Here is a 26286-nt window from a genome sequence, read left to right as displayed (position 1 = left end):
AAAATCTTCTTACCGTTTTTACCTAGTAGTAACTTATTTATTTTTTGTTTATTGAGTGAGTGATATTAAATTATTAAATTATAATTTTATCTTCATCGGGCGCATCTGTAGGTAAGTCATCATCATCATCATCAGGCCATTAACGTCCCCACTGCTGGGGCACGGGTCTTCCCTATGGATGGATAGGGAGATCGGGCCTTAAACCATCACGCGGGCCCAGTGCGGATTGATGGTAATTAACGACTGCTAATGCAGCCGGGACCAACGGCTTAACGTGCCTTCCGAAGCACGGAGGAGCTCGAGATGAAAACTTTTTTTTGTGGTCACCCATCCTATGACCGGCCTTTGCGAAAGTTGCTTAACTGCAACAATTGCAGACCGAGCGCGTTTACCGCTGCGCCACCGAGCTCTTGTAGGTAAGTATTATGAAGTAATTATGTAATGCGTATCTAATAAGTATCCACAACAACAACTTCTTGTTTTCTTGATGATGCGTATAATTGTTGGTGTAATACTAATTGATCGTGTCATACGCTATGTCTAGAATAATTAATCGGACCATTATAAAGTCTATTAGAATTACTATTGTAATTGTGAAGTTAATTTGTTTAAATCGTGATGGATATTTATTTGAAAATCAGTTTAACATGACGTAGGGATGTTACGTACATACCTCTATAATGGTTAAAAAGAAACTTTATAAAAAGGTTATTATGATAGTGTTTCTACAGAAGATATCTGGAAAGAGAATGTTTATGAAATGTAGAGGTATTTTGTTTTTTTTAAGAACGTCTGAGGTCTTGTGCCGAGGGTTTTCTGGCAGCTTCTTTCCCGGGCTATACAGGTTGTGCGAACCTGCAGTAGTTTTAGGCGGCTGAGACGTTCGTTATGTAAAAGATGACGATTGAAAGTGTAATTTTCAGTCTCTCTCTGTCTCTCTCTAACTTTTGAACATTATAACGAATGATCTTCTTCTATTTTACAGGCTTGAATCACCGGTGGGAAAAAGTAAGACGATTCCGTGCTTCTAAGGCACATTAAGTCTTGGCCCCGGCTATTAGTAAAAAACACCTCCACTAACCGACAGTAGAGCAGCGTGGTGAAGTATGCTCTATACCCTTCTGGTTGATTGAGGGGAGAGCTGCGCCCAGTCGTGAGACGTATATAGGTTGATTATGTTTTTATGTTCAATATAATATATATTATATGCGTATAATGTTCAATCAAACACAATTCACTAAACAAATGTTTAAGAAGGCATGAAGTCTTTATACATAAATAATTCAAAAAAGAAGCAATAAAGAGTTTTTGTATTGTATTGTATTGTAATTACAGACGTATGATGACATAATGGTAGATGGCCTTGTAAGCTTGCATACAATGCAGAATTACGTCATGATAATAAATTGATGGGTTTAAAGCCCCTCGTAAGTGCTCCGTCAATACGACAGCTAATGTCATCTAAATATATAAAAGGAGAAACTGACTGACTGACATATCAACGTACAGCCTAAGTGGCTAAACGTAGGCACTTGAAATTTGGAAGGGACGTAGCTTAGGTACCGTAGAGGTGCACTAAGAAAGGAATTCCCGAAATTCCCACGGGAACGGGAATTAGCGGGAAACTCATTTTGTATGAAAAAGATCTCTTTTATAACACGCCACGCGGACGAAGTCGCGGGCAAAAGCTAGTAATGAATAAAACTACATTGCGGTCGTTGAACAACGAGCTAAAGCGGACAATTTAAAAATAAATAAAGCGAAGGAAGCTACAATAAAGCGCTTCGTCGCATGGATGGACAATCGATTAAATAGGTCTTTTATACAGCTTTATAAATACCACGTTGACCAGGATTAGCTACCTATTTTATCGTAATGCGGCTCAAATTGAGTTATACACGTAACTCACGTATAATGGCCAAAGGCGATGCTCCAGTAGAGAACCCTTGATGTTTAAAGGTTGTAAGGATTAATAATAACTCCCTCATCCCAACATGTACTCTTTAAATATAGGTGGCCTTATGATATAATGAGACGGAAAATGGTTTTTGACAAACTGGGACAGCGTTTATAATAAAACTAGCTATTACCCGCGACGTCGTTTGCGTGAAAGTTCATTAAATTTTTGAATTAGATTTAGGCTAGCTTAGCTTTGCTGCAAGTCCATTGCATGCCGTTGTCACCTATAATTGGGGTAACAATTACTTTGTCATTTTGTGAAGATCTTTACTATGTTTAATAAATAAATAAAAAAAAAATGACAGCCAAATTTCATGCCAACTTTGTCACCCCTTTTTAGCCTCTTAGGGTTTGAATTTCGCAAAATCCATCCGTCCTCCGTCCTAAGACGAAGCCCCATGCAATATTTGAAACTTCTAGCACCTGTCCGTCCAGTCAATAAAGGAGTTGTAGAGTGCATCAGGAAGATTTTTCTTCAGGGATGTGTTCAGGGTGTTTAGGGAGTTAACATACTAAAAGTCCCCACGTCTTGGTGGCGAGCCGGAGTGGGGGAAAGTTCCCATTTTTGGGTTTTCCGCTAATATCTCAAAAACAGTGCTTCCTAGAGAAAAAAGTTCTTCCATTGAATGAAAACTCATTAAATTTTCAACAACATTGTTACTGACTGTCCGAAAGTAAGATGCTTCGGAAGGCACGTTAAGCCGTTGGTCCCGGTTACTATTTACTGATGTAAGTATGTAGTCGTTACATGAGCCATGTCAGGGGCCTTTGGCGGCTCAGTAATAACCCTGACACTAAGATTGATGAGGTTGGTATTCCACCTCACAACCCACACGATAAGAAGAAGAAGAAGAAGAAGTACCCCCCCCCTACCTTGCCCCTCGCCCCTCGTAAACGCTAAAATGTTTTAATATGTACCATAGTTTGTTATAGTGATTTATTGCAGGATCTTAATACGTATAAATTATTCATCAGTGGATCTCCAGTGTATACATTTATTCATGGTTCTAAGCGTTTGCGAGGCCGACTCGATTGTTTTGTAATAGCGTTCTCAATCAGACTTTGTTTCACTAGGTAACTACTAATAAATAATAGTTCTTAAACTGCGGCTTACTTAGAACTTGCACATACATACTGAGTTTGAAGCCAGCTGTAAAGGAGATTGACCAAAAGTGGTCCAAATGTCCACCACCAACGACACCTATGGGATTAACTATATCTGAGAACTGATATAGGGCAGCTAAATTACTCAATTGTATAATATTTTTTTTTTTTTTAAATAACGTCTAGGGCCCTGTGTCGAGGTTTTTCTTGCAGCTTCTTTTCCCCGGCTAGGTTGTGAGAAGCTGCAGTAGTTTTAGGCGGATGAGACGTTCGTTATGTAAAAAATTACGATTCAAAGTGTAACTATGTAACCTACTAGATTAAGTTATTTTTTTTTTGAACATTATAGTGGTCTTCTTATTGTGCAAGCTTGAATAAATATTTTTTTAATTTTGAATCTGAATTTTGAATATGTACCGAAATAGACCACTAAATACTGACACTACCACACCACAGTCAAAAATATACTGTCAGTAAAAAGTAATGGCTAAATGAAAAAATCACGTTTTTGACTTTTCATGGGAAAATATTTTCTACATCATTGATTCGGAGTTGTTTGATTTGTATTGACATGCTTTATAACATCCAAGGTCTGATGATGGACCCGGAAGGTGGTCAAAGGAACTCTGTTATAAAACCACGTAACCTTATTGAGTTTGGGCTTATTTGATTTGTCTTGGTAGGTGTATTGTTATTTGTAAAAAAAAAGGTTATTATAAGGTTAGTGATAAACGGCCTCCGTGGTCCAGTGGTTAAGCATTGTGCTCATGATCCGGAGGTCCCGGGTTCGAATCCCAGTGGGGATAAATCACTTTGTGATCCCTAGTTTGGTTAGGACATTACAGTCTGATCACCTGATTGGCCAAAAGAAAGATGATCCGTGCTTTGGAAGGCACGTTAAGCCGTTGGTCCCGATTACTACTTACTGACGTAAGTACGTAGTCGTTACATGAGTCATGTCAGGGGCCTATGGCGGCTCAATAATAACCCTGACACCAGGGTTGATGGCGTTGGTAATCCACCTCACAACCCACACGATAGAAGAAGAAGGTTAGTGATTATTTAGAAAATATGAATGCATGAGATTAACTGTCTGGGAACTGATAGTCATCATCCAAACTTTTATAATGTAACAATATTTTTAAAGAAGAGTTTTTTTTAGAGAAGTGTGTCAGGATCGAAGCAAATGGAATTCTATAGTCTCTGCTTACCCCGGTGGCAAATAGGCGTGAGTTTATGTATGTATGTATGTGTATGTATTTTTAAACAAAAATTTTATGTTTGTTTTAAAGAACGTCTAGAGCATTGTACCGAAGTTTTTCTTGAAGCTTCTTTTCCTATCAAGACAAAAAAAACACTCTAACATTATGTAGAGATGTACCCATCTAAACAACAGTCAACAAACAGTTACAACTTTTATGCAGAATTTACGGTGCTTGAACTAAAGTCGGCCATAATAGGGCGTGTTAGGTACTCATAATGCCCTTTATTTCGCGTTCCACTTCTGACCCACATGCCGACTATAACCATTCAAACTTTAAAGCGGTCATAAAAGATTATGCCATCTGTGCTTTTTAATACCACTGTTGTTCTGATGTTTCAAATCACTTTCGATTACGAGGAATGTGTTTATCTACTCATTATTATATAGACTATACTTATAGAAAGCAATATTTTCTTCAGAATATTAATCGTTCTAAACCTTTTCTAAGAACATCTCCATTTTGGTCAATGTACGTTCTTCTAGGTCTCTGCCAGCACTACCACCAACCTTCGCTTTATATAACGCTTTCGTAATCCTATTATCCTTCATCCGGTCTACGTGTCCAAACCAACTTAACATTCCCTTTTCAATCTTAGTCGCTATATCTTTTACACCACATCTCTCTTTATTATCATCATCAGCCCATTAACGTCCCCACGGGCACGGGTCTTCCCTATGGATGGATAGGGAGATCGGGCCTTAAACCATCACGCGGGCCCTCTGCGGATTGGTGGTTATTAACGACTGCTAATGCAGCCGGGATCAACGGCTTAACGTGCCTTCCGAAGCACGGAGGAGCTCGAGATGAAAATTTTCTTCTGTGTGGCATCCATCCTATGACCGGCCTTTGCGAAAGTTGCTTAACTTCAACAATCGCAGATCGAGCGCGTTTACCGCTGCGCCACCGAGCTCCTCTTATCAAACTGTTACTGTTGCTGTTTTGTTTTTGCTGAGTGGTTATAATGGTAAAGTATACTAACTTGGCATTCTTAGGCTTGGTTTCCGGTTGACAGCAGGCGCGGTACCGCAGCACAGCCTCAGTGGGCGTGAGGGCGTCAGTCTCGTCCGCCGGCGCGTCACACTCGTCCGCGACGAGCGGCGCACGCGCCGGCGACGTGTGGTACCCGTCTGAATTCAGCTGTAACATTCAACGCAATTATTGATGAGCAATACACCCGGTTTTAACTCGGTTTTAAGGTAAAGCCGATATACACCCAGTTGGTGTATTATGGAGTTTTTAAAAAAAACTTGGTCTAAAGCACATCTGTAGGTAAACAGAATTAATACCATCTCGCAAATTTCCAATAAATTGACATTGAAGGCCCATTTCACCACTAGCTGAAAAAAAATTGTGATAGCCAATCAGCTGTACGTTTAGATACTTATACTTGGATGAGTCAATGCCTGGTAGTAGTTGCCTGGGACAAATTTCTTTAGAGCAATAAGGCCGTTTATTTGTAATATATGCGTAATGTGTTGCGTAAGTTATGTAGTTGTCTCCGTGCGACAAAGTATGTAGGTAGGTACATTTGATGTGATTCGATGTGTTCTGGTTAGCTATAAGACAGTTTTATCAGCAAGTGGTGGAACAAGCCCTTATGTGAATACCAGAATCGGAATTCATCAAAAAACTACCCATTTCTTTTTACTTACGTAATCTCCGCTGGCATAAAGGGACCCCATCCTCATTTTGCATGTTAAAATTGCTTAATACCACTAGATATCCTACTTAATACCCTACTCCCCTCGCTAAGGTTAAATAAATTATGATCCTGCAAGTCCCAAATTGCAGTTTCATGAATTGCGCAGTTGCGGTCGACATAGCCCTTTACTTCGGCCGTTACGGAATCCTTTGAGGTGATTTGCTCTACATAAACAGTGCTTCTATTTTTAAATGTCCCTCGTCAATCATCGCAATTCCAAATACAAACGAATGGTAATTACCATGTTCGTCAATTATTAGATTTATCGTGTTTCAGAATTTGAATTTAGAATTGGTTCTCGATTTAAATATCAGAATTTGAATATGACAATAACGTACTCAAGTACGGTACTAAATACCTTATTGTCGTTTTGTTTTGATTCCCGCGTGGTCCAAACAACAATAAGTACTGAGTTCTGAATTCAAATTCTGATACTTGTCATCATCATCATCAGCCCATTAACGTCCCCACTGCTGGGACACGGGCCTTCCCTATGGATGGATAGGGAGAACGGGCCTTAAACCATCACGCGGGCCCAGTGCGGATTGATGGTTATTAACGACTGCTAATGCAGCCGGGACCAACGGCTTAACGTGCCTTCCGAAACACGGAGAAGCTGGAGATGAAAACTTTTTTTTTGTGGTCACCCATCCTATGACCGGCCTTTGCGAAAGTTGCTTAACTTCAACAATCGCTGACCTAGCGCGTTTACCGCTGCGCCACCGAGCTCCACACGCCACCGAGCTCCTCCGTTCCGATAAATTGTTATAACTAATTAATGAACATGGAAATTTGCAATCGTATGTTCGGAAAAACTATGATTGCTGAGGAGAGAAGTAATTTTTACTGTACCTAACTGTACTACAAAATGCAAGTTGTTTTGTACTTGACAATAACAAAGGGTCACCTTTGAGACAACACTACTCAATAAGAATTCCAATTTATTACATCTACCGGAGACAGACAGATTCTACATCTATGTGCATTTATGAATATGAGATGACTGTGTACGGAAGGAAGAATAAAGACAGATGAAAAAACTTCTCTTGGACTTTGGACCCATGCAAAATGAAACTAATATTTTCTAATCTATTTTTTTTCAAAGGAATATCTAGATTGTTTCTATCTTAGCTCTAAGGGCGATGCTAACTTCTAACGGACATCAAATATAAATGCAGTTTTAAAAAGTACATGTATTACTTATTTGACAGATTCCTTACTTCATTTGCTTCATCACGATCCTGTATCTCCACTTTCATGTACATCCGATTAAACAGAATTGTGTTAAAATGTACATCAAATCCTTTTTTACTAAGCCTTTATCAACACACTGTTAAAGTTGCAAACAATGCTAAGAAAAAAATAAATTTTGTCATTTTAATCAAATAAATCGGCACAATTAATCACTTCCACGAACGGCAAATAATTATAACAACACTTTAAAATTTCAACAAGCATGATCCGTTGCTTGGGAAGTAACACTTGAAAGTAAAGTTGAAAACGGAAAATATGTAAATGAATGACGTGATCCTACTCACTTTCACTATAGTGCCGACCTGTGAGTCCTGCAAGTGCAGGGCGTGGGGGTGCTCGATGATGCGTTGTGGGTGCTGGGGGTGCTCCCGCGTGGGCTGGGGCTCCGCCCCTTCCACCGGCGCGCCAAGCAGCCGCTCCTTCATCTCGTGGATGTAGGGGCAACGCTGCATCCCGATGTAGAACTCGCGGACGCGCACCTGGTTGTGAAAAAATGATATTTTTTTAACGAAAGTTATTTTTTTTAAAGTTGGTATTACTTTTATAAGAACCAATAAAAAAAGGTTTTCTAATTTAAGGTTTAAAATGCGTAATATTTGTACAACGTCGCTCTTATAATTATGATTATTGATTTATATAATATTAAATATCTTATCTCTCTCCTATACTTAAAGATTGCTTGGGAGAGATTGCTACTTAGCAATAAGGCCGCCTATTGTACTCATTCTATTTCTCTTTTGTTTTGATTTCTTTGAAACTGTCTACTTAATGCATTTTCTGTTGTTTTTTGTTCATTTTTATTCACTTCCTAAGAAAAATCAAAATTAAAAAAAAATATATCTTCATTCAGCAGGTAACATAGTTACACTTTGAATCGTCAATTTTTACATAAAGAACTTCTCATCCGCCTAAAACTAGTGCAGCTTCTCACAACCTGTATAGCCGGGGAAAAGAAGCTGCAAGAAAAATCTCGGCACAGGGCCCTAGACGTTCTTTAAAAAAATATATTATAAACATATTTAAAGTAGATTTACTGCACTGTTGAACTGGAAGTCAAAAAAGTGCTTTCGACTGATTATCAGCCCTGCCTGACCAATTCATATACGTGGAGTAAGTCCCATATCTCATTAAAGTACCGTGGTGGTGGCCCAATAAGATAGGGTCCTATGGGTTTCTGGCTACTTATCAGCGTCATAGTTTACCGTTAGCGTCTAAGAACTTCATATCCAAAGTGGCAAGTTGTATTCTAGTTGAAGTGAGTAGTTTATCTAAATTATACTTGTTATTTTTGTTTATTATTTATACATAAGATTACTAAATCTTTTAAGGGGCAATGTACACGTTTTTACAATAAGATTCCCATTGACATTCAGAATTTGCCTTTCAACTGTTTTAAGACAGTAGTTAAACAAAAACTTTACAAAAAAGGTTATTATAAAGTTAGTGATTATTTAGAAGATATGAATGCATGGGATTAACTGTCTGAGAACTGATATTAGGCAGCTAAATTACTCAATTGTATACCAATATTTTATGTTTTATGTTTATTTTTATTTTTTTAAAGAACGTCTAGGGCCCTGTGCCGAGGTTTTTCTTGCAGCTTCTTTTCCCCGGCTATACAGGTTGTGAGAAGCTGCAGTAGTTTTAGGCGGATGAGACGTTCGTTATGTAAAATTGACAATTCAAAGTGTAACTATGTTACCTACTGAATAAAAATATTTTTGAATTTGAATTTGAATTTAATATGCGCAAAAGGGCTGCCTCTTGGCTCTGCAGGGTAAGGGCGAGCACCAACTCCACCCTCAAGACTATCTCGTGCAGATGACTCCCCAATTATGAGGCAGTGGGCCAAAGTACTTATAAAAAGCAATTTTAAATTTAAAAAAAACTGTTCCCGTAGTCTAGTACACTAAACTTAATGTGTATGAGTCATTGTTACTTGATCATCATCATCAATTTAAGAGTCACGCTCTTGTCGGTGTAGCATTTTCCATTCCAGTCTATCAAAATCCAATCAATTCCTTGACTTCCCTATAAGACACGACGTTAACCTTTTCTTTAATCTGGTCCATGTAAGCTCTTCTTGGTCTTCCCCTTCCTCTCTTTCCTTCTCTGATGTTTTTAATAAATTCATCGTGTCTTATTAGGTGTCCAATCATCTTTCCTCTTCTGTCCTCAATAATTCTCAGTATTTGTCTCTTTTCCCTTACTCTTACTAGTACTTCCTTATTTGTAACCATTTCTGTCCAACTTATTCTTTCCATCCTCCTCCAACACCACATTTCAAAGGCCTCGAGTCTCTCTCTGTCCTTCTGTGTCAGTGTCCAAGTTTCACATCCATAGAGGGCTATACTCCATACGAAGGTTTTGACACATCTTTTTTCTGATTGCCTTGGCAATCTTAGCCACTTACTACTACCACTAATCTTAGCCACTTGTTACTTGATATGAAATAAATAACAAAAAAAAATATGTTACCTACTTAATAAAGTCGATGCAACTGCCAAAAGGCCACACGACTGGTCAGGGCTATAATAAAATAGACGATTCGGCGAACCAGACCGAAATACTCTTGGACTCGACTGTAACGCGTTAACAGCATCATCTCGTCATTTTTAAAAGTATACCAGCAAGATCTTGATGGTTATATAGTTAATTTTTTGATACTTCTTTAAAAAACGTCGTCACTTGTTTTGAAAATAAAAAATCTTTAAATTTTTATGTTTTATTATTATTGTATGTCGTGTCCATATCTGGGGACTATAGAGTCCCGGACTTTTGGAAGGCGTGCGTGGGGCCGAAGCCAACACGTAGAGGCCCCTTAAGACAATTTAATCTAAATGTTATGTGACACCAACCGGCAATATTATGGGTAAACCTCAAACCTAGATTTCCTGATATATATTAGATACCAATAGTACCAAGGTACCAACAGTACCACTTTTTATTTGATGTGACAAATTGTAGATTTGCCGCAAATGGCATTAATTGGCCGGACACCAAGGTACCAACAACATTACCAAGGTACCAAGTGTGTGAGTAAACATCGCATCTCCACGTCGAGACATTGAAGTATGGGAATGGGACAAAGGCGACATTCTCCCCCATGACAATTTATCAACTGTTATTGACACTGACGCCAGCTCGTCGCATACTGCATTCGGTATTTGAAAAATGCATTTGTTTTTATGGCAATGACGTGCGTGCGCGCATTCGTGTCAATAGCAGTGCAGTTGGTGTTCCGTTACTAATGGGCCGACGATTTAACTGTCTTGACCTTATTCGTAGGCAGCTTATATAATACCAATCATTTCCACGCGTCAAAAGGTCAAAGACCTTTGAACAAAATAGCGTAAACAAATTCGATATTTCGTCCTACTTTGCATTATCTATCTACCACCTATATATGTGTATGCTTTATGAAGTACTTGTACATTTTGGGAACAATACAACACCTTGACAAGAGACGTCTCTGAATGACGTTTGAATGACTTCGGTGACGCTTTTCATGTCTGCGGAGCTTCTGTATCCGTCCTGTTTTACATAACAAGCAGGTACCTAGGTATTGAATATTCAACCAATCAGAATATCAGGCAAATCTACTACATACTTAATTATTACAGATAACACCACGCTGCAGAAATTTAAAATTCATGACTCGTATCACAGGTTAGCAGAAGGCAGTTTCCTTCCTTTGGAATTCAAATAAAAACCGGTGAAACTACTGAATAGGTCCTCGACACATTTCCACCATTCCGTTACATTGCAGTGGGAATTAATTCAGTACTCAGGCCTGTGGGACGTCGGAGAATGCAGTACGTTTTTTGTTGAGTGAAACGTTTCTATTATGGTGAAAATTCTAGTACAGTGGTACAGTCTCGTCCGTCTCAATGTGGGTGGCTCGACTCGTTTGATCACGAGTACCATAACTGGTTGAATCACGTCGGTGACAAACGCACTCGAGAGTAAAAAGCGGCGAACGTTGATGAATGAGTTGATAGCGCCACAAGTCGACGAAAGTCTTTACTTCTTTGAAGCTATTAGCCATTGAAACAGGCATGGATTTAAAAACTGGTCCCCGTCGTATTGAAATTCACGATTGAAGATTCCCCCAAAAAAGTCGACCCAAAAACTTGTGGCCATTTATATCGCTTAACAAGTTGAAAGGCCGGAAAGAGTCTTTGTGAGTGGCAACGCATGTACTCGTAGTTTATATGGCAAACTGCAAAGGACAGTACTTACAATCGATTCGATGAAATGAGGCCAGGAGGTCAGTGTACGCAGTGTATGAAACTTGAGTATTCGCATTGATAGTTTACGATACAAATGAGACTGGATTCGGTCAAGGTTTGAAATTCTAACCTCTTTGTCTATTGTGGCGAAAAAATTAAGACATCTCTATTTTAGCAATTGAATTGTCCTTGACTGTCAAATATGGATCGATACGATACTTATATGGAACATAACAAACAATTTAATTTATTACCCACTAAACATGGAACGCGACTTGAATGACAATAATTTCATGTAGCAATCAAGTTTACAACAAATTGCAGGTAGCACTTTGGCAATTTAAGTTCCACGAGAATCTTTCTCACAAGTAATAATTACCAAAGCGGTACCTAATTGGTGCAGCACTGCAGGTTCAGACCCATTAATTATAAGTATTATTGGGTTGTCGTTAATGAACGGGGTTATAATAAAGAATTCAGTGATAAAAATGACACCAGTATCTACTGGAGGTTATCACCATACCGAAATACTTAACAATTATTATCTTATTCTAATGAAGAATTAAAGTAATCTTGAAAATTTTTCGACTTTCAATGCAAGTACAAGAAACCAAACTTTCTGTAACTAACCTAACCTAACAACTTTGGGTAGTATCCAACTAGTCAAGTCAGTGACTTTTTACTAAACGTCAAAACACGTAATTACTATGGAATTTGTATGAAAAAGCTACCTGTGACGTCACAGAAACCATGACAAAATTTCGCACTTATTATTACATTTTTCTTATTCAAACTTATTATAAAGATGTCGTTTTTTGTCACCTTTAGATCTCTCTTTATTAATCAGAAGGACCTAGGACCTAAATCTTTGACCTAGGAAACTACCCAATTATTCTGAATTATTTCCATTTTTATTATTCATAATGATAACATTTGAATTTTGAATCATCCCAGAATCTTACTAATGACTATACATACATAACATACATAAACAACCTATATACGTCCCACTGCTGGGCACAGGCCTCCCCTTAATCTACTACTAATGACTATAGGAACTGCAAAAAAGATTAATTCGTTGTTGTGATAGAATATTTCAAGAATGCAATGATTGCTAAAGCCCTCGCATTAAAATAGAGAGCAATAAAGTTGTACGATAAACAATAAGGAAAGTAGGTCAAACGAGCGCTGTAATTAATGAAGCCACGGCAGATATAGTTAGCCACATTGTAAACATCGGGGCAGTAGCTTTAACACCTAACTGCCCGGTAAATAGCTTTTGGAAGCAGTAGCCGTAACCGAAACCTGCTGAATCACAATATCCTCATCATCATCAAGTAGCAGTAAGCAACACTACAGATGATAATAGTATTATAGAAGTCACTTCACATCATGTTGTTAATGGCTGTCTCGTTTAAGAACGATGATTCTGCGAACATGAAGGTACTATAGAAGCCATCAATAGGATTGTATTCGCAGGCACTCCTATATATACTCGCTTCAAGACGGATGTGGTGAATTGCGTAGTGACAGTTATCAACTCATAGCCCAAATCAATACTACAGAACTAGTTTCTATACGTACGCGATCGCACAAAATTAAAAATTCTTAAATGTTCCGTATAAAGGATCATCCTCCTGAAGGAATAAGAACTATTGATAATATTATTTACACAAATATTACTCAACTCAAATTTTAAACATTTAACGCAAGCCTAAATCCAGTTTTACGTTGCGCAAACCTTTGCTTTCAGATATGATTATTTTTCCAATCCATATATCTTGTAAAACACAAACCAGTACCAACCGGAAATTATAACTGGGTTTGTTTTCAATCCGTACGTCGAGAGAGACATAGGAAAACGGTTTTTAGAACACATGTCAGGAAATGATGGAACAACGACATGCGATTAGCGGTCCATTTGTTAATCTAGTCTAAATTGCTTGCAATTTTTGAAGAATCTACTATCAAATCGGCCTGTTAGAGAGTTGAACACTCGATACACGTGTGATAATAATGTTTAAAATGAGTTTCAAACTTCAACTACATACAATATTCTACCCTATTAAAACGAGAGCCAAGCGTCTCATATAATTTCATGGCTCGCTTTTAGTTACTGGCTTAATTAAAGACACAACGAAGCCGTAAGCTGAGAATAGCTGCAACAACAAAGCAACATATATATTTCCTACAACGGAACAACAGGGCAGCAATCAGAGTCCGTCTGTAACCGATAATACAATTCACGACGTACCGATGGATCGAACCCCGAAGCATTTGCATAATAACGAGATCGAATATGCCATAATTTGTGTTCCTAGCCGTGGAGCCACATAATGTTCATGGATCGTAATTCGAAAAGCATTTGAATGTTGTTGAGCATTAGACAGTTTGTTTATTTAAAACGAAAAGGAATTTAATTTTGTTTTCTTTTGAATTCATTCTACTTCACTGGGCTTAGCTTTGCGTGAGTTCAGTGGCTAATTCATATAGAAGTTACGGCTCCAAGACTACTGAACTCACAAACACTATCAACCTGACATTACTGATTAAGTAGCTACAGTTACTTACACTGTTTCGTTATTGTTCTCGGAGCAGCTTTTACCACAATATTGGGTTATCTAATTTGGGAATACGCCATCAACTCGATTTAGTTCGGAGATTGCATGCGGGTTTCATCACGGTTGGGATCCAATCTTACCTTTAAATTGAATCCCTCTTTAGTAACTTTCTACAAAGCGATAGTAAGTATACTTGTATTTTCTAATATATTACTGATGGTTTAAATAATATCCATTCCGCAGTGGAGCTTACCATATCACTATTTGATATTTAAAAAAATAACTTGTTTACTTTGATATATTGTCATCTCATCAGAGAATATTAATTGAAAGTCAAAATTCTGTTGCAATCTACTATCCTATTTAACAATAAGGGTTTTACATTTGTTAGGTTAATGTCGCTTTTAGCCTTATTAGCTTTAAAGATCTTGCAAAATTGGACAACCACTGAATTATAATTCTTAAACATTTTCATTATCTTTACCTGATTCATTTCATGTTATAAATGAGCATTAATACATTGCCATCACTATAAATTATATAACTTACATATAAGTTTATGAATTGAATGAATTCTTCAGCTGTATAAAAGGAAAACATATTTTCGAGCAGACAATTTTGTAGCTTATCGCTTACTGCTTCCGAATGAGCATGGCTAAGAAAAAACAGAAGAAACGGCGCAACAAAATCTATATTTCAAAGGCTATAAATACAATATAGGAGTATTGAACACATATTTGAATACACGGTGTAGTAGTTGCTTATGTTTACTAAACGGGTTTTAAATTTTACGTTGCATATCGGCTTCATGTCATGCTAACCTGGTGTTCGTCCGTCAAACTTTGTTTGTTTATGATCAGACCCATTCCCAACTTCCGGAATATTAATAGCATTAACAGTTAACACTAATGGCGCGTACCCGTTTTGAAACTTTGAATTCGTAATATCACTTTGTTCGCCCTTTCATACTAGTTCCTTATTATGGATTTCTGTTATCACTTTTGTTGCACCGTCCCGCATCTAAGTGTTTATGGTTGAGCCTTGGTAGTGTTTGCCTGGAAGGCATTGCTTTAGGGCAATAAGGCCGCTCATTCATACTATTATGCATGTGTTTTGTAAGGTTTGTATGTTTGCGTTATTGTGTAATGAAGTACTTATATATAATTATGTAATTTGATTATTTTATAAAAGATATACTGTAAAGTGTGAATAAGATCCAGTTCTTTTGATTCATGATTTAAATTAAAAATGACGTTATCACACTCTAAATGACGTGTAGCAAATAAATAAACAAAATCTTGTGGAAATTTAGGATCTTCACAAAATTAAACCAAATAACCCAAAAGAAAGAAATTAGCCTTAATTAAATAATAAATTATTTGACCCAAGATTTTATTTTACTCTAAGCTAAAATAGACCCATTAATTAGGCGTAGAAGGTAAAAATAACCGCCCGTAACACGATACAGCATAATGTATAACACGGCGCGTCGCTGGGTTGTTTCGGATCAAAGGGCTAGTTTGGGTACGTAAAGTCTGGTAAAAATTACCCGTAAGCTAGCCAGGTTTAAACACAAAGACTTGACGCGTCGGTCACGTGGTTCCTTTGAACCTTTATCAAGCTACCGGCTGGAGATTTTAATAAACTGTAGGTTTAAATTTATAAATCCACATACACACTTTTTTGACGTGACTTATTGAAGATTTATTATTAACTACTTGTCCGGAGAAATGGAAAGCGCTGCGGGCTCTCACTCAGTACAAAATTTAAGACAACAGGCCTGTGGGTGCCCAGTTGGGCGCGAGCCTCGACTCAAGGCGTCGTCTGAGAGAGATATTTGAAAGAATGAATTGACCCTAGTGGGTCGATAGAGATAAGTGCTGAATGAGGGAAATCGTCGACCACGCCAGCGGAGTCAGTATCGCCACTTCCACACTAATATTATAAAATATACGAAAGTAACTCGCCGCCTTATCATGACACTTGGCATAGAGATAATTTGTGACCTAGGGAAGAACGTAGTATAGTTTTATGCCGGTAATTACAAATTCCGCATCGACAAAAATTGTGTAGTCTGTATATTTTTCTCAACAGTACAAATACAGTGTTCCAAATTTGTTTTTAAGTAATTAGAATTTTGCTATATCACTGATAAAAAAAATATCAGTTTATTGGACTCTTCTATTGAGTTTATTGGAAAATTAACCCTAATATTTTAACGTATTGGTGTAAGTATCTTTCCGCCTGCCTGTTGCTAGTCTGTATTCGTGGGCAACGTGAAAAAACAACTTGTTTTTTTTGGAAGTCATTTTATAAAACCATGTTTACGAAATGTTTTCCAACTTATTACGCTGAGTTTCTCTAACATTTTTAAGTATTTATTGTATAACTTGGCTTGGGAGACTCATAAAAAAAGTTGCTTAGCTATTTCGATAACGAGAAGGATTTTAGATAAACATGAACTCAAGTGTATTTTAATTTCGCATTATTCATAGATCTCCGCAGTTTGTGCTCTAGTTCATGCGTTTAACATTTTTTTTTATTGTGACTTTACAAATGTACGTTTTTAATGTATTTTTTTAAGAAGACATTATGTTTTTTTTTTATTTTTGGCGTGGCTTATTTTGGAAGCTTTCTTCAGATTGCATTATTTATTTGGCCGGAATATGTGTGTCATATTGTTATGAATGGCACATCAAAATTGCATCATCTACATAAAACAGTCTGTTGACATCCGCAGACCGTGGGTTTGAGTTTTGGTCATAATAGTAGAAATGCGAAAGAAACCTCTACAATGCAACTGCTGATTTGATCAATTTTCGCCTACACTATCGCATTTAGTGTTGTCGAAACGCTAATCTACACACATCTCGTGTTTCTGGTAAGGGGTTAAAAAGAAGACTTTATGAAAATAATAGCACTATACGAAAATAATAGCTTACTATATTTGGCTCAGATGGTATTCCCTATTAGGCCGGTCAAAAGTTTGGCGGAAAGGCACCTAAATTTTTATTATTCTTTGAAAATTATATTTATTTTATACAGAGTGTTAGTGACGTCGTAACGAAAACTTTGAGGGATGATTGAGACCATGATTCTGAGATGATATGAAGTGGAATTTTCAAAAGTCGTCGCAAAAGTATGGAACAGAAAATAATAAAAAGAAAAACAAAAATTTTCATAAATTTTCCGACTGAAAATTCCACTTGATATCAACTCAGAATCATGGTCTGAATCATCCCCCTCAGTATTCGTTACGGTGTCACTAACACCCATACCTACTTGTATGGGTACAATATGTACTTGTGCGGGGTGTAAGTGACATCGTAACGAATACTGAGGGGGATGAAACAGCTGATTATTCTGAGTTAATATCAAGTGGAACTTTTCATCGCAAAAGTATAGAATTGAAAAATAATTTAAAAAAACTAAAAAAAAATCATGAATTTTGCGACGGAAAATTCCACTTGCTATCAACTCAGAACCATGGTCTGAATCATCCCCCTCAGTATTCGTTACGATGTCACTAACACCCTGTATAGTCAAAAATCGTCAAATTAATAATTATTAATTTTAACTTTCTGAAGAAATTTCTTCAGAAAGTTGGTCGCGTATATTTGCCAACTAAGACTAGCTCTCATTAACACAGCGTAAACGGTTTACGGCCCGCACCTAATTTTCTGCTGGTATACCATTGCTAGTAAAATAACCATATTTTGAGCTTTAAACACTAATGGATATATCTCTACCCCAATTGGTATATAGTCGTGAGCATGTTATGTGATGTAAACTAAAATATACTAGAATGGAGGAAGGCGTAAATTTAAAGTTTATGCAGTATGCAGTAAATAATAGGATTAATTATTAAAAGCTCCTAGCGAGAAGGGACTTTCCAATCGGCGTTCCCCAAAAACACGATAGATGGCGTTGTTAAGTTTTACATAATATGAATCTTTTATCTTTTAGAATATTTATGATGACCCTTTTTATTACACCGAGGTACAATTACAACTTCCACCCATTATTATTCTGATGAAAATAAAGAGAAGCAATATAGGTAGCAACATCATTCTATACATAATGAGATCCAAATATCAAGCAACAATTAGTTTCATATATATTATTATGCTTCTGCCATTACATTACATTTTTGAATATTATGTACCCCAGCAATGAGAAAATAGGTAATTATCATGTTAAAAGTGAACAACGCCATCTATCGTGTGTTTGGGGAACGTCGATTGGAAAGTCCCTCAGTGGTATAATCAACATGGTTTCACATATATTATGAATTACACTTGCTATTTAATTACTATCACCGTTGCAGGATGTAATTATTTTAATTGTAGTTGACATCAAGTCTATTACGCTGGCTATTAAAATTACAAACTTGCTACTAAGTAACATAACATGACAGAGCATCACGCCTGTATCCCCAAAGTGGTAGGCAGAGGTGTAAATTATACACACCCACTCCTCGCCAGCTATGATTCATCATCACCAGCCCATTAACGTCCCCACTGCTGGGGCACGGGCCTTCCCTATGGATGGATAGGGAGATCGGGCCTTAAACCGCCACGCGGGCCCACTGCGGATTGGTGGTTATTAACGACTGCTAATGCAGCCGGGACCAACGGCTTTACGTGCCTTCCGAAGCACGGAGGTTCTCGAGATGAAAACTATTTTTTTTTGTGGTCACCCATCCTATGACCGGCCTTTGCGAAAGTTGCTTAACTTCAACAATCGCAGACCGAGCGCGATTACCGCTGCGCCACCGAGCTCCTCAGCTATGATTAAGTCCCGTGTAATAACATAACACATAAGAAATTAAGCTTACGACTATATCTCAATTCATTTTCGTTTGCATTCAGTATTCTTATGGATACCTAAAAGTGGAAATGTTCCCGTTGTCAAACCTCTTTTACAGTAAGGGCATTGGCTGCTTTTTTTCTTTCAAAATGTTAATAAAGCTCTTTTTACATAAGTTTTTCGCCTATTAACTGCTGACCGGGTGAGAGCCTTCAGCGCTCCCCATATGTCCGGCAAAGTAGTTAATGCCATCTGCGGAAAATCTACAATAAGTCACTTCAAAAAAACATTGGGGCAAAACCACAGACACAACAAGAACAGCCAACTGTCACATTTGGTACCTATTAGTGTCCATTATAAGCGGGAGACAGGTCTCCAACTCATCATTCGCATAAATAGTATCTGATCTAAATCATGTCTCAGACGTGTTGTCTTAAGTTTTGAACGGGTGAGAACTCTCAGCGCTTCCTATTGTTCCGGCCACGTAGTTATGCAATTTTAGTCAGTTTAAAGCCAGGCGCGCACTACCAGTTTTTCGCCGCGCGGCAGAAAAAAGCAGCGGCATAATGTCGCACTGTAATTCTGTACCATAAACATACATAACATAAACAGCCTATATACGTCCCACTGCTGGGCACAGGCCTCCCCTCAATCAACCGGAGGGGGAATTCTGTACCAAACAGTTTTAAATTGTAACGCGTGCCCTTGACGGCAGAGCCACCGAAGCGGCGCAGTATTACAGTGCGACATTATGCCGCTCTGCTCTTTTCTACCGCGCGGCGAAAAACTCGTAGTGCGCGCCTGGCTTTAGGAATCCGAAATGATACTAAGTTGAACGCAATCTATAATGTCCATCACCCGTAGTCAAGTAGAGCCGGCGGTTAAATGAAATTGATTCAAATGACTATTAAAATAATTGCTCAATTGGTATTGTAAACAAAATTAAAGGTGAAGACAGACCGTACGCATACCTTGCTATGACAGTTAAATGGTGCGGCGCAAATACCTCGCTAAGTCTGTATCCGCCTTAGAATGTACGTAAGAAGGTACTTACGAGGAGTACTTTAGGTAAGTAAGTAAATATAAAAAGACCATGAGCTAAAAGAAATAAACGCAGGAAATGCACCTATTATTTAACAAATTACCATTAGACGTTTCCACGTCCAATCAAATTCACATCAATCTTTTGTGTGTATCTTTTTAATGACTTTTGTGTTATTCTTCCTCACGTTTTCAAGTACAGACATGAGCAATATAATGTACCCACTTTAGGACTCTGTCGTACTAACATATTTGACATTTAGTGCGACTTACAGTTCAATTTGTCAATAAAGTTAATGTGACATGGTACAAAAGTGTATACATATTAATGCTCGTGACCGTACGCGGATCTCTCCAACTACTAAGACATCAGTAAGTCTATTCCGATGACGGAATAAAGTACCTACGTACATAGTCTTTTGAAATCCTTGTTGTCATCGATGTCATTTCTACTTTTGCCTATGGTGATCTCATCGATTTGAAATAGCCGTGGTAGCCCAGTTGGTACAACGCCTGTTTGTCACTTTGAGGTTGCAGGTTCGAATCCAGCACAGGCCTAAATCAATGATTTTTGAATTTAATAAATGATTATAACGTGCTCAGCAGTGAAGGAAAACATCGTGAAGAAACGCACATTCCCGAGAAATGCATTTTTCGGAGATGTGACCTAACCTGTGTTGGGCTGGTTTTCCCTTCGCGGGTTGAAAGGTCAGACACAGACAGGTAGTGGCTTCTGTAAAAAAACCGGACCTATCAAATCTTTAGGTTAGGTAAGCGAAAAACGGGATAATGCTAGGGAGATGATGATGATCTCATCGGTTTACAAATCTCTGCTGTTGAATTGAATTTTTATTCCTATGGTATGACAAACCCCTTGGCGTTGATTTGCCTGGCAATTTATACACATTACGTACTGTAAACTCATTTCGATTTAACACGTTTATGTCGCAATTTCTTTTTAACGTTCCAGCTTTTATATCCCACTATTTATAAATGATTGCCTATGCCCTATTTTCTACAATTCCGCGTATATTTAGTAAGCATGTCACTTTTCAGTAACATAGATGTGTCTAAATGATTTCTTTTATGTATAACAGATTCTCTTAAATTATTTGCCTTTTAATTTTGACGAGACTGATTCAAATACTTCCTTATCTACTACGGTAAAAACAAAATAGACACACGATGAACTGCAACTCACTTTAAACAAATAATTCCGCATTATCTATAGTTATGTAAAAAGAAATATCACAATACTTAGTATCTATTTGAAAACAATAACATCTCTAAGCATATATTCAATTAATTATTCGTTCGATCTCTACCTACCTGTTAATTCGTACAATATTTTCACTACTATTTCCCGCCCGGGTCACCGTTTGATCATTCAACGTTTACACAATCGACAGACAGTCGTCGACTTCACATATTTCACACAAGTCTGGATGTTTGTTAATATTTATCTCGCCCTGCCGAAAATACAATTTACCAAACAGATAGACGGCGTTCTATTGGGCAAATCTGAAACCTAATCTGGTACGTTTGACGTTTGCGACGCACGAGGAAATGACAACCGTAGTACGAATGGGCTGATATCTCCGGACCGTGTGGAACGGAAGGTGCTCTACCGGCTAGGCTTTTGAGTGGATTTTTGGTTGTGCTTCTATGGGGGTCACCAACCTTTTGACACTGAATTTCAGTCACGGTGGCAGTGGTGCCGTCCGCGGTCGATTCGGAAAACGTAACGCCGCGTCGAGCGCGGCGCGCGGCGTCCGCGTGCGCCAGGGCGCAGGCGTCGCGGGGTGCTTCGGCGCGCGGCCGCTCGCGCTCGCGGCCTGAGACTGCCGAGCGGTTCGCGCGTTTTCCCTCCCGCGCTTTCCCGGCGGCGTGCGCACATCAAGCCTGCATTGTTCTGCAAATAGCGAGCGAGGGCTGGGCCGCTATTCAACCGAGATGAGCGCGCGCCTTTCAGCGCCACACTGGACTGCGCTCGCTCGACTGCCGCGATGAGTGAACACAACTTTGCTTCATAAAAAAAGCAGTTGAGCCGCTCGTTTCACAATCACAGTTTTTACTACGAGCGTCCGCCGGTGACGAGGCGATAGTTGCGCTGAATATTGCCCTACAACTTGTCTGCTTTCGCCGATATCTTGCCTTCTTTTTTGGCGTTGCCATGGCACCGAAAATTATGTTTACTATTTACAGTTTATAACTCAAGACAGACAGATTGGCATAATCAGGTCAGTAATTTGCGGTCGCTATTTGTAGAACGCGTAAAAGGGTGCAGAGGCGGCGGGCGTTGGTAAACATATTGTGTCGGTCACTTGCGATCGTCAAACAATCGAGTTCCCGGTAATGGGCGCTACGTGCCCTCGTTGCACGCTAATGCGTTTACTTACACACCCTGAAACATACTCGGCATAGCTACTACCTATCTACATACTTATCCCATAGAATAAACCATAATACAGTGGACAGCGGAAGCCCCGCACCACACCAATACGAGCTTGGAGCGATCTGATTTCCCACTCCCCATGATGAATGTATGCTGACAGAGAATTAGTCCATTTGCCTCTATAGTGCAGTGGTTAGCGTTGGACTCATGATTCGAAGGTCCCTTGTTTGAATCCCGATGGGGACATATGACTATCATTGTGAGATCGTAGTAGGTTCAAATCCAGCAATGATTTCCGAATTCATATTTAGATCTTAAATGTTTATCACGTGCTCAGTGGTAAAGGAAAACATAAAAACCACATAATACCTAACAAATAAAACGTAGATCTTGTAAAACAGTATAACGTAAGAGGGATAATGAGTTTGGTTAGGACTTTAGGACATTGCAGCTTGGGCACCAAATTGTCGGAGGGGACGTTAGTAGGTCGGCTCAGCTACTATTTACTTAAGTAAGTATGTAGTCGTTACTTTAGCGAACATAGGGCCTGTCAAGGGTCTTTGGCGGCTCATTAACACGTTCATTGTAACTGAAAAAAATATATCAACCGCTCACGTGTAATGATATTTTTTGATAAACACATTGGAATATGTACAAAGACACACTATGGCAAGAAAACAATGTGCCCCACATATGGGACATGCACGTATGAGTTTCAAATTTAATGCCTCATATGTGGTTCATACACAGTGAACGTGTTAATAGCCCTGACACCAGAGTTGATGAGGTCTGTCATTGGTTTTACAACGCACATCAAAGAAGAAATCCATCGCCTATTATATTTCTTTAAATATTGATATTCAATAATATCTCTGAATTTGTACGTGGTATTCGTTGGAAATTGCAGCTAACTGGATAGGTAATTAAGTTATCTCGATCGGCCAAACTACCCTGCATGTTGGCTCGCAACCAAATTACAACAATTAGTGCCCTATCTCACTAGGATACCATGGTTGCACTACCACCGGGCATTCGGGTTTCATTGGTTACGCAACCAGGGTATGGTACAGTGGTCACTATCTGTTTAACACACCTTGGTTAACACTAGGTGTCCTAGTAAGTGAGTGTCCTTACAAGAAGTATACATTCTTCGAATGTGCTAAATTACCAATACACACATAAAGGTTTGTTTTACGTCTGTATTTTAAATTCCTATACCTTTACCCTATTTTGACAGGACTTATTATAGTTTTCCGTCAGATTGCAACCACTTGGCCGGACAAATGGGGATCGTCGAGGGCTCTCACCCGGACTTACGGGTGACATCTGGGCACATATGGGATGCTTGGTATGGATATGTATCCATCCTGTACTGTTATAATGTGCCCAGATATTTTTTTATGAATCCGATATTATATCTAACAATAATTTCTGAAATTGAATTAGTTTCTGATTATTTAAAAAAAAGTAACCTAAGTAATTTAGCCATAACAATTTCATTCATCCCATATTTCAACAATAATTATTCAAATTTAATTTCATTCTGGTATTTTTTAATAAAATAAATAAAATAACCTGAGTAATTTAGCCATAATAATTTCATTCATCCCATATTTTAGCAATAATAATTCAAATTGAATTTAATTCTGATATTTTGTTTATTAAATCAAATAATAAATAACCTGAAATAGTTTTGAATAGCTTGTCCTATCCCTAATATTAACATAGTATTAAGGTAGCTACTTACACTTTATTATGTATAACTTATTCCAAAAATAATACTTACATTTTGCCGTTCACAAAATTGTTGCACTCACTCAACGCCCGCCTATTTACAACAAAGTTACCACAATAACAAACCACAGAACACCCGCTTGGTTTCTATAAATTATATTTTCACGGACACTATTTCCTACACAACATTGTACGATAACGTTTAATAACATAAACATGAAACATTTAACAACAAAAACATGAAACAATTCAAAACATGCTTGCGTTCCGACAGTACGTATTCGAAAGCTCCGTTTGAGCTTTTGAGCCGACTATGGTGTTTTTGTTTGTGAGAGAAAGAGCGAGACGGCAAAAAACAACATAAACTTTCGGCTATCTTCGGCTTTTTCCGTTCGTGCTCGCCTGTTGAGTGCCGAGTTCAAACGTTGGATTTGGAGTGACATAGCGCCTATAAACTTTACATTTATTTTGCTCTACTATTACTTATGTACGGATATACTAATAAGGTATTTCGCTGGATCAAAGATAAGTTATAAAATGCTAATCTAGAAATAATAGCCAGTCTAAAGTTTAAAAAATCAATCAAATTTTTCTTGTGACTTATTTTCGAAATTTAATTATGAATTAAGTAACTATGAGTCGACTATCGTGGGCTGACCGCTTTCTGTCACTGGGACATTATTTCCATACGAATAGAAAACTTCCGGTTACATAAAAAAATATATTCTTCGAATAAGTAGCAAAATAGACCATTCATTTTACACTACTGAAATCAAACTATAATGAAAAATCGACCTTATACCTTCTTTGTGTCTTACCTAAACCTGTCATTATAGATGCCTTTTAAAAAGATGAATAAAAAAATAAAATCGGAATTGGACACTAACGCCTTTTTGGAGTATTAATTACAAAATAATTTTAAGTATCCCTTCTTCTTCTAACGTGTGGGTTGTAAGGTGGATTACTAACCCCATCAACCCTGGTGACAGGGTTACTATTGAACCGCCAAAGACCCCTGACATGGCTCATTTAACGACTACTAACTTGCATCAATAAGTAGTAACCGGGACCAACGGCTTAACGTGTCTTCCGAAGCACGGATAATCTTACTTTCGGACAATCAGGTGACTGTAATGTCCTAACCAAACTAGGGATCACAAAATGATTTTCGTGATTATGTCCCCACCGGGATTTGAACTCTCGCGACCTCCGGATCGTGAGCCCAACGCTTAACCACGGACCACGGAGGCCGTGTATCCCTTGCGAAATACGCTGAGTAGCAGCAGATAACAATAAATGTTATTCTGAAAAAAAAAATGTGATGAGCAAGCACTTTTATCACCAGCACAGCACTTAAAAGAATCTTTAGCGATGAGTTCGAAAAGTAGTCAATTTCAAGAGTGCTTAAAACCCTGGCAACAGGAGTGCTTTTACCCTCGGCAAATCGTTGCCGTATCGAGGAGTACAATCGGGAGGGACAATAGAGGGCATTAGAGGGGTTCGGACGTGATGTGATGTGTTTAATTCTTATCCTGTCGGAAGGTTTAGTACGACCAGTGGATTTCGCCGTTTTTGTAAGTCATTAGTCCCTATTAACGTAACACAGAGGGTTTTCTTTTTTTGAATAAAATAACGTTCTAATAATAATAATAATAATAAAAACACTTTATTGCACACAAATTCACAAAACATTTACAGGATAAACTTATTCTAAGGTGGGCAAAGGCGGCCTTATCGCTAAGAGCGATCTCTTCCAGACAACCTTCGGCAAAGGATATGGTACATTTGTACAGCTGCAGTGTAGCGCGCAGATACGTAAAATAAAACAATAGACACATTTTATATATATATATACACAATCTTATATACTATATATATATATTATACACATACTATAGATATATACATACAATGATACATATAAGTAAAAATAAAATATTAGTTACAAGACGATGATTTAGCCAAGAAAAAATGGTGAAGTTTAGTTTTGAATATAGCTAATGACTTCGAATGCCTGATATCAGCAGGCAAATCATTCCACAAGTGCGTGGACTTTACGTTTTGTCCAGTATCTACATTATGTGTCATAGATTATATACAGAAGCAAAGCAAAAGGCACTCAAACTGCCTATTTTACTTTATAGTAGCCAAAACGTTTCAATAATGCTAACAAATCAATAAATAAAGGAGCTAGACGTTTCATGACGTCATATTTTCAAATATGGAACCA

At 38.1% G+C, this 26286-nt stretch overlaps 1 protein-coding gene across 9 annotated transcripts in view; it reads right to left on the bottom strand.

Moving 5' to 3' along the window:
* LOC126366213 (proton channel OtopLc-like) overlaps nt 1-26286 on the bottom strand; it is a 62460-nt gene that overhangs the window by 13813 nt on the left and 22361 nt on the right. For 2 of the 9 annotated variants that reach the window (XM_050009232.1, XM_050009240.1), the window contains exons 1-3: nt 21608-21778; nt 7569-7763; nt 5308-5465 (exon numbers count right to left, since the gene is read on the bottom strand). In XM_050009232.1, coding sequence (XP_049865189.1) covers nt 5308-5465; nt 7569-7736 — 326 coding nt within the window. In that variant the 5' untranslated portion in view covers nt 7737-7763; nt 21608-21778. Of the gene's footprint in view, nt 1-5307; nt 5466-7568; nt 7764-21256; nt 21524-21607; nt 21781-24108; nt 24131-26286 lie in introns of those variants that run through there. The other 7 variants (XM_050009235.1, XM_050009238.1, XM_050009237.1 and 4 more) reach the window with 7 other exon arrangements.

The sequence above is a fragment of the Pectinophora gossypiella genome, chromosome 4, assembly GCF_024362695.1.
Source record: "Pectinophora gossypiella chromosome 4, ilPecGoss1.1, whole genome shotgun sequence".
Lineage (NCBI taxonomy): Eukaryota > Metazoa > Arthropoda > Insecta > Lepidoptera > Gelechiidae > Pectinophora > Pectinophora gossypiella.
Note: the sequence above shows the minus strand (reverse complement) of the source record. Positions and strands in the feature narration are given on the sequence as shown.